The 10,451-nt window shown below is 35.8% G+C and overlaps 2 protein-coding genes across 2 annotated transcripts in view; both read left to right on the top strand.

Moving 5' to 3' along the window:
• The window catches only part of LOC306859414 (C-type natriuretic peptide 2-like), a gene marked incomplete at both ends in the record, with an annotated part of 2,202 nt that extends 477 nt beyond the window's left edge, over window positions 1-1,725 (top strand). Inside the window, one exon of the mRNA XM_079400426.1 lies at window positions 1,504-1,725. Coding sequence (XP_079256552.1) covers window positions 1,504-1,725 — 222 coding nt within the window. The remainder of the gene's footprint in view (window positions 1-1,503) is intronic.
• A 4,719-nt stretch (window positions 1,726-6,444) lies between these two features.
• LOC306859288 (stress-associated endoplasmic reticulum protein 1-like) lies at window positions 6,445-9,606 on the top strand. The gene is made up of 3 exons (XM_079400253.1): window positions 6,445-6,646; window positions 7,974-8,049; window positions 9,129-9,606. Exons 1-3 carry the CDS (start codon window positions 6,563-6,565, stop codon window positions 9,167-9,169), a joined length of 201 nt encoding a protein of 66 aa, XP_079256379.1. The 5' UTR covers window positions 6,445-6,562; the 3' UTR covers window positions 9,170-9,606.
• Window positions 9,607-10,451: the final 845 nt, after the last annotated feature.

The raw sequence follows: 10,451 nt of genomic DNA, 5'->3' as shown, positions 1-10,451 counted from the left end.
TAAAAGTTGCGAAATGCAATATTACCATTTTCTTTTTTTAGATTAACAATATATTATAACGTACAGGGTTATTACACTAAAACTAAAACCATTCAAAAATAATTATATTTTATATATTTATATGTTTTACTTTCTTTCTTTTTTTATTGCAACAGTTCTCATTTTCATTTAGTTTAGCATGATGTACTAAAATAGCTAAAACTGCTGAACTAAATAAATATATAAATAAATAAATACATACATAAATTAATAAATAAACTACAGTCATTTCTAACCCCCTCAAACAAAACTTATAAAAACAACAAAAACACACAACAAAATTACTGAAATATTACATGAAAACACAAAATATAAATATGAAATGTATTAAATATAATACTAAAAACCAAAAATATTATGTAAAGTAAAAACGTATCTCAATTATATTAAAATAACTCTTATAAGGTTTCATGATAATGTATGTAAAGTTTTCTGGATCATTCTGTTCCACATATATATATATATATATTAGTAGGTGTATTTACAGTAGTTTAAGCAAACTTTACTTAATACTTCATTTTAAAAGAGGAAGTAAATGTTTCCACAGCGTCCTAAATTTGTCCGCTCTGAGATTGCTTATTTTAAAATAAATGTAAAATATATTGTTTCCACATCTATAATCAACATATTTAAATCAACAATGGATTTCTCTATTGTTTGCATTTGATTATATGATTTGCATTGCATCATGGGATTGTAGTTCTTTAAAGCCAGCAAGTCATTTTGTCGAATATGTTTTTGCTTCAGATCAAACTGGATGGTTTGGTTCATGGCTTATAATGCATAAATGGGCATTTTTAAAAACCCTAGTGGGAGAAATTAATGGAAAAAATACTGGAAACAATGCTGCTGAAAAAGTGAGACACTGAGTGGTGTCAGAAATAAATTATTATTATTAATATTTTTAGTGCATTGTGGGATACTGCCTAAATTTGGAGTTGCATACAAGAAAACTACTTTTTAAAATGAATATAAATATATGTGAAACTGGACCACAAAACAGGTCATTTTTTGCAAATTGAGATTTCTACATCATCTGAAGCTGAATAAATAATATTTCCATTGATGTATGGTTTGTTAGGATAGGACAATATTTGGCTGAGATACAACTATTTGAAAATCTGGAATCTGAGGGAGCAAAAAAATCTAAATATTGAGAAAATCTCCTTTAAAGTTGTTCAAATGAAGTTCTTAGCAATGCATATTACTAATCAAAAATGAAGTTTTGATATATTTACGGTAGGAAATTTACTAAATATCTTCATGGAACATGATCTTTACTTAATATCCTAATGATTTTTGTCATAAAAGAGAAATGTATAATTTTGATCCATACAATGTATTGTTGTCTATTTCTACAGATATACCTGTGTTACTCATGACTGCTTTTGTGCTGCAGGGACACAGATGACAGAAGGAGTAGTGTTGCATGCTGTATTCAGTAAGTGTGTGTGTTTCAATCAGGTTCTGCAGGATCTGTTCGGGCTGAAGATCAGCTCTCTGCTATTGGCTCATCCAGAGGTCAGCGAGGGGTCAGCAGACGAGGCCCCGCCCCCGTCACGCGTGTTCCTGGATCTCCTCCGCCGTCACAGGAAGCTGCAGGGGCGGAGCAGGAAGGGTGTGGGCCGGGGCTGCTTCGGGATGAAGGTGGACCGGATCGGGGTCATCAGCGGACTGGGATGCTGACGCTCTCAGGTTCATTCCACAGAAATAAAGCTGTTCATCACTTCAAGAGTTCAGATGCAGAAGCCTTTAAGTGTCTTCTAAAATGAGCATTTTTCTCAGCCTCCTATGTTTATGCTCAGTTATTTCACTTTAATGGCAAGCAAAGATCCTATTCATTGACATTAGAATGAAATTATTGAACCTACACATAAGAGCCGGAAAAAAATGCTCATATATGTCCCTGCAGCACAAAAGCAGTCATGAGTAACACAGGTATATCTGTAGCAATAGACAACAATACATTGTATGGATCACAATTATACATTTCTCTTTTATGACAAAAATCATTAGGATATTAAGATCATGTTCCATGAAGATATTTAGTAAATATCCTACCGTAAATATATCAAAACTTCATTTTTGATTAGTAATATGCATTGCTAAGAACTTCATTTGAACAACTTTAAAGGAGATTTTCTCAATATTTAGATTTTTTTGCTCCCTCAGATTCCAGATTTTCTAATAGTTGTATCTCAGACAAATATTGTCCTATCCTAACAAACCATACATCAATGGAAAGATTATTTATTCAGCTTCAGATGATGTATGAATCTCAGTTTCACAAAATTGACCCTCACGACTGGTTTTGTGCTCCAGGGTCACAATTTAGAGGAAAATTTCAGATGGCACTTAGAGGCTTTTGCACCTGAACTCTTCACTTGTCCTGTATATCAGAATCAGAATCAGAATGAGCTTTATTTATTTATTTATGGTTAGTTCTGATGTATTTTCTCTGTGTGTTTGTGTGCAGGTGAGCGGCTGATCTCAGACCTGCAGCTGCAGCATCACAGATCCGGCTCTCTGTTGGAGTGTGTGTTGTTTTAGAGGCTGTTGGATGATTATTTCTGTCCAAACGGCTGTAATGATCTGATGTGACACTCGACCGACTGCAGCGGCTAAACTAAAAGTGTTTGGCCCTTTATGCAGAACACAGAATTTGACATGTTTGTCTTTTTAAGATCCTGAGGTTTTCTCAGCAGTGTGTGTGTGTGTGTGTGTGTGTGTCTGTGTGTGTGTGTGTGTGTGTGTGTGAGACCCCTGGCTGATTGTCCAGTCAGTCAGTTATTTACCGTGTTTACCATGTTTGATGATACAGAGCTTCTGTTCAGAGTTTTTGTGAGTGGGAACATTTTCTCAGTATTTAACCCAAGTTTAAACTTGTTTGTGTGACATCTATAAATGTTATTTAACATCTAAATCTGAGCTGCTGTTGTTTTTCAAAGCTTTCTTTTAGAAATTTAATTTCTCCTATGTGTTTCCCTGCAATGAAACTCCACAGATTCCCCATAGAAAATGTTCATATTTAGAGTATTTTGATGCTTAAATAAAATAATAATAATACATTAATTAATAAAAAATAATTAATGGTCCAAGTACAGGATCTTTGGACATATACAGAAAATGTACAGTATAGCTACATAAGATGAGGAAAACCTGAATCAGTTTGGAGATTTAGGGCTTTTCATAAAGTGTTCTTTCAAACTATTATAATGAAAACCTCTTTAATACATATTTAAGTGTTTATTTTATCGCACTTTATCTATTTGCATCTGTAGATTTCAATCTTTAAAGATTTTTTCTCTTACAAACACCAAACTGTCCAGATTTATTCCTCTCTGTATTCTGTAGGTTTGTTCATATTTCATTCTCACTGATTTACACAACATTTCACGCCTAAAAACATGGTGAAAATGTGTTTGCTTTCTGTCTGTAGACAGTATTTTCGGATTTATGGAGTGATAAAAAGAGAACATCAAAGTCTAATATGACAACAAAATCAGTCAAGAATTATGAATCTGGATTCATATTTCTGTTCTGGACTGAGGCTGGTGCTTCTGACTGACATGAAACGGATCAACCATCGATAAGAAGTTACAGCAGCTGCTTCAGGAATCTCTAACTTACTGTATATTATATGAACGGGTTTTCTTCATGTCAGCGCAACAATTCAATAAACAAGGAATAAGCGATCAAGTGATTTAAACTGTAGAGACAAAATTGTCTTTTTTTGCTCTGTTTCACTAAAGATAATAGTTCCAAACAAATCCGAAGTCCCGATCTAAATGACTCAGTGACTCACTTATTTAGACATTCTTATTTTTAAGTGTATTCTGACAGGTACATGGATCTACTCACGCTACATGCAGATATATTAACTTACTGTCCCAGTTAAAGAAAAGAAAAAGTTAAAACCCAAATGTTTGTGTTATTATAGAAATAACCCAATAATAATCCAATGTTTAACCCATATTGGGTGCAGTATAATAGACTAACTTAAAATATAGACAGGAAAGTATAACTAACTTAAACTGACTGCCTGAATGGTTTTATGTTTTGTACTATTTAATAATAATAATAATACAAAAACAAATCAGAAAAAAGATTCAGGAAACGTGCCCAATCTAAATCAGATATTTGTGATTCACTCTCTGAAGTTCAGATCTAAACAGAATAATTCACATACACTAAAAAAAAATATTCATTGAATTTACTCAATTTTTTTAAGGTACGTGGTTGCATTCCATTTATTTTACCTACATTTAAATAAACAAATTTAGTTGACTAACTTTCAACATATATGTTTTTTAAATTAAATGTAGCTAAAATAAATTGTTTGCGACCACTTATCTTAAAAAAAAATGTTTTCAGTGTACCTGCTCCGAAAAGATTCACAAACCCGCTCCGAAGTCCCGATCTAAATTAACAGATTCACAAACCCGCTCCAAGGTTCTGATTCAAATTAAATGATTCACGCTCAGAATCTGAATTAAATGATTCACGCTCGGAATCTGAATTAAATGATTCACGCTCGGAATCTGAATTAAATGATCCACACTTCCGATCTAAATCAAATGCATTCCCGAACCCGAGTCAAATGATTCGCGATTGGAGCACTGAATCATTTTGCAACACAATTAGCTGATTCGGAGTTCCGAAAAGGCTCAATTTCACTCATCACTACATGCTTTTAAAATCATTACAAGTGATGTCAAAATTCGAAAATGAATGGCTCTTTTGAACCATTTTTCGCTTGTGAATCGCTTGGATTGAAGTCAGAAGTTTGAGTTTGAATCAATCGGTCTGTTCTGCTTTCATCTTCAGTCGTGTTTATACAACACTGCAGCAGCACTAGCTTGGTAGTTTTGTGATATTAACTGAAATAAGCGAAAAAAGTATGAAGTTTACAAATAAAATATTCATATTTCCATACAATGCAAATCTAGGAACATATTGAGGTGAGGTAACCGGTTTAACTAGTGAAACACTCCATTAATATGACGAGCTGCAGCTCAAAATACATGTCAGATGGAAACATTGTGCTTTATGATGGAGTTTGTAGCTTAATTCACTAGATTTGAGCTGCATTTCAATTTTGAAAGCATCAAGACATCTCATACCATTGAATTGAATGTTGAGTTTATACTCTGTCGCTGGAGAATTACACAATTACATGTTACAGAGTTCTAGTTTTCAAATACCGTTCAAATCTAGGAAAGCTTCAGGACCAGACGGTATTTCACCTGCTTGTCTAAAAGTCTGTGCTGACCAACTGACCTCCATCTGTACACAGATCTTCAACAGGGCTGTGTCCTCTCCCCACTGCTCTTCTCCCTCTACACCAACGACTGCACATCTAAAGACCCCTCTGTCAAGCTCCTGAAGTTTGCAGACGACACCACACTGATCGGCCTCATCCAGGACGGTGACGAGTCTGCTTACAGACAGGAGGTTAAGGAGCTGGCTGTCTGGTGCAGTCTCAACAACCTGGAGCTTAACACGCTCAAAACTATGGAGATGATCATGGACTTCAGGAGAAACCCCCCTGCTCTCCCCCCACTCACCATCATGAACAGCACTGTGACTGCAGTGGAGTCATTCAGATTCCTGGGCACCACCATCTCTCAGGACCTGAAGTGGGATATTCACATTGACTCCATTGTCAGGAAGGCCCAGCAGAGGTTGTACTTTCTTCGCCAGCTGAGGAAGTTCAACCTGCCACAGGAGCTGCTGAAACAATTATACTCCGCCATCATCCAGTCTGTCCTGTGTTCATCTATAACTGTTTGGTTTGGCTCAGCTACCAAAACAGACATCAGAAGACTACAACGGATAGTCAGGACTGCTGAGAGGATTATCTGTGCTCCTCTACCCAGCCTCTTTACACCTCCAGAGTGAGGAAAAGTGCTAAGAAAGTCACTCTGGACCCTCACACCCAGCTCACTCTCTCTTTGAACCGTTGCCCTACAGATCACTGAGCATATCCCACCTGAACAACTCATAACTACATCTGCAAATAACTCATCAAACCCTCATCCGTACACAAGACATGCACATACACAGTTCTGTCTATGGACATTTTTTCTTTTCTGTATATTTGTATTTTTATTACTGTTGTTATTTATCATTTATTGTCTGTTCTCTTCATTATTAGTGCTTTTATCACCTTAATTATATGTTGTCTGCACTATGTTTGTATTTCTGTACTGGAAGCTCCTAACACCAAGACGAATTCCTTGTGTGTGCAAACACTCTTGGCAATAAAGCTCTTTCTGATTCTGATTCTGAAATAAAATTTTGTAAGCTTTTTTTGCCATCAGTGCATGACGTCATGTCAGTGAGGTAAGCGGCTCAGCGGTTTGACGTAACGAGGAGGCGGGGCCTCGCCCGGGTCACGTGACAGCGCCGCTGCGCAGCTCGAGCGGGTGGAACGGCACCGAGTCACCGGACAAATCCGCTCCATTTACCGGCCCAGCGCGATCTTCCACCTCCCGCGACGCGTTCCAGCAGCGGCAGCATCATGTCGGCGGTGCAGCGGATGAAAGTAGCGAACGAGAAACACAGCAAGACGATCACACAGAGAGGACACGTGCAGAAAACCACGGTACGCGCGCTCGCGGCTCTCGGGCACCAACGACCGCGTATCAACAAATAAACACACACTGCGCGCGCACACACACACACTCACATAAAATACACAATCACTGCTAAGAAAAAAGTACCATGGTATTACTATGGCATTCTCTGAAATAACATTAAAGTGCCATATATCAGAAGAAACGTGTTATTACCATTTTAATATGGAATATATATTTATTTATATTTCCATTTATGCTACAGTAATTACAAGAAATGTTTCAAAAACACGCATTAGGCTCTCAAAATATGGCGTTCTATTAATGCTAAAATTATCGATTTCTTTTAGCAATACGTTAGTTTATGTTTGCTGTTGTTTTATTTGTGTTTTAGCTCAGTTTTATTCTTTATAAACGCTCTTCGGCACATTTGACAGATATCCAGGTAAACAAACATTTAGATGTGTCCATAACCATTCAGATCAATTTATCTTTCTCACAACTAAAAATATGACGCTCTAAGAACGTTCTGCTAATGTTCCCATTAAGTTATAAAACATAAAAACATTTATAATGTCCATCACATGGCTTTTCTTTATGCAAACGTTAAACGAACATGTTATTTTTGTCACGTTGCAAACATTATGGGAACATTACTGTTGAATGTTTTCTGATCATTCTGTAATAAGCAGCAACATTTAAAAATGTTAGATGAACGTTTAATTAAAACGTTTCAGGAAAAAGCCTTCCGTTAACGATCTACACTTAATGATTATGTGGTAACATTTTGAGAACATTACTAAAGACCAGATATCTTTGAACGAATGTTTGATGAAAGTTATGATAGTATTGTACAATTACTAAATAATGATTCAAGTAACAGCAACTTTATAAATTAAATAAAAACAGAATAAAGCAAAAACGCACTGATGCACATTCTTTAGTCATCATTTTGTAGAAGGTTCAAATCTTGCTGATTGGTCTTGTAGGTGATTTAAACGCACATGATGTTGTAATTACAGCTTAATAACGTGTATAGGCCCTAAATATGAATTTCCCAGGCAGACGTGAACACATAAATAGACACATGTGTTGTGCAAAATGCATTTTGGCACATTTGGAGTACCATAATTTTCAGAAACAGTCCACAACATAACATTGTCAACATGAACATCAGCATATCTTATTTTAATGATTACACAATGACTGTAGACATGCACTAATGTTTAGTCCATGTTTTTTTGGCACAAACCTTGTACCCTTAAGCTTGTGATTGCATGTGTTTGAGCTGTGTGTGTGTGTGTGTGTGTGTGTGTGTGTGTTAATGAGGTGTGTATGATTGTGTTTGTCCTGCAGCGTGTGGTGAACGAGGAGAAGTCTCCGGTGGGTCCGTGGCTCCTCGCGCTCTTCGTGTTTGTGGTCTGTGGATCAGGTGAGACATGAAAACAGCTCTATGTATATTACATCAGATTCATCAATACTCTTAAAGAGATAGTTCAGCCAGAAATTAAAATGTTCAGGACCATCCCAGATCAGGATGAGTTTGTTTCTTCATCAGGTTTGTAGAAATGTGTCTCTGCATCAGTGTCTCAGTAATGGATGCTCTGCAGTGAATGGGTGCCGTCAGAATGAGAGTCCAAACAGCTGATAAAAACATCACAATAATCCACACCACTCCAGTCCATCAGTTAACATCTGGAGAAGACTAAAGATGAAACACATCCAGCATTAAGATGCTTTTAACTCAAGTCCATAATAACTCTTCCTCCAGTGAAAAAGTGTTCTGGTCTGAATCAGGAGAGAAATCCGAGTATGGGTCACCATACCTGGCAGTATATCACTTCACTTAACTGATGGACTGGAGTGGTGTGGATTATTGTGATGTTTTTATCAGCTGTTTGGACTCTCATTCTGACGGCACCCATTTGTTGTTTGTTGTTTTTTCCTCAGTAATGCAGATTATGATCCATTAGAGATGCTTCACCTCAGATCTTGCTGATGTTCTGCATGAATAGTGTGGTGTTTATTTACATCGAGTCTGATCTGTGCGTTATCATTTCGGTTATTTGCATGCTGTACATAACAAGGCTGTTGTTTCACGGATCTCATATGTAAATCCCGTGGTTTTAACAGCTAAAAATAATGTTACCAGAGCATTGAAATGTAAAATCAACAATCTACAGTCTGTTCAGTCGTACAGTCATCAAAACACAGTGTGTTTGTTCATGTGTGTGTACTGTGTATATTTATTATGAATATATAAATACACACATACAGTATGTATTTTGGAAATATTTACATGCATATACATTTATATATTTATATTCTTAGATTTTATATTATATATAAATTTGACAGCACTAGTTATCTTTTTATAATAGGAGGTTTTGGTTCATGTCTCTGTCTCTGTGCAGTTTGCATTGTTTAGTCGTGGCACAGGCTTTAATATGACGATGTTAGTGTTGTATGTGATGTGATCAGGCTGTAATGTGATGCTTGTTTGGGTTTTAGCAATCTTCCAGATCATCCAGAGCATCAGACAGGGCTTGTGAGCATCCGTCTGAACTCCAGCACCGATCTTCCATGCAGTCCTTCACTTCTTCTGTTCATCTCTCAGTTTACAGCTGATTTAATGTGAGTGTGTGAGTGTGTGTGTGTGTGTGTGTGTGTGTGTGTGTGTGTGTGTGTGTGAGTGTGTGTGTGTGTGTGTGTGGGTGTGTGTGTGTGTGTGTGTGTGTGTGTGTGTGTGTGTGTGTGTGGGTGTGTGTGTGTGTGTGTGTGTGTGTGTGAGGGGAGGATGTTCTGGAATCTTAGCCGCTGCCTCTGGTTCGCTCTTATTATTGTCACTGATGAGGTTTAGTATGAACTCTGTGTGTAAATCAGACATCAGTAGTCATGATTCTGTACATCTGTGTCTCTTCCTCGCTCTGACAGGAGAGTAATGCTGGGTAATAATGATTTTATACAAATAAAAGGTATTTTCTCTATCCACACTGTGTTTTACTTTCAGAATAAAAACACAAATTCACCATGAAAAAACAGTCAGCATCAAATATAAATCTCTAATTGCTTGTCTTTCCTTCAGTTTTGTTCTGTCTATTTATCGTTCTAACAGTTTTATTTATCATTCTGGGTAGATTCCTCACTAATTGTAGTCCGTTACTGATTCCATATAACATGACCAAAATTGTAGTTAGTAACGTAATCCACACATTTTAGCAAATATAATCAGACTACTTTTAGATTACTTTTGACTTAACTTGTTTATCAAATTTAATTAGGACAATCTTGTACTATATTGATATACAAATTAGTGCTGTCAAATGATTAATCGCATCCAAAATAAGAGTTTTTGTTTACATAATATGTGTGTTGTGTATATTTATTATGTATAAATACACACGCATGTATATATTTCAGAGAAATATGTTATTTTTATACATTAAGTGTATTTGTTTATAACATAAATTATATGAATTATATGCATGTAAATATTTTCAAAATATATATTGTATGTGTGTGTATTTATACATAATAAATATACACAGTACACACATATATATTATGCAAACAAAAGCTTATTTTGGATGTGATTAATATCGCGATTAATCGTTTGACAGCACTAATAAACATATAAAGAGCAAAAAAAGATTATATACCTTGTAATTAATAACATGAAGTGCATTAAACATTACATTATGTAAAGGGGTTTATAATGAATTAAATCATAAAAATGCCAAATTAAAATCAATCATTTTGAAGTAACAACAAAATAAAACACTTACTAAAAAAGATTAAATATTTAGTTTACCTGCATGTAGTGTGATCATTAAC

The sequence above is a fragment of the Barbus barbus genome, assembly GCF_936440315.1.
Source record: "Barbus barbus genome assembly, chromosome: 40".
Classification (NCBI taxonomy): domain Eukaryota; kingdom Metazoa; phylum Chordata; class Actinopteri; order Cypriniformes; family Cyprinidae; genus Barbus; species Barbus barbus.
This window is presented reverse-complemented; position numbering and strand designations above follow the sequence as displayed.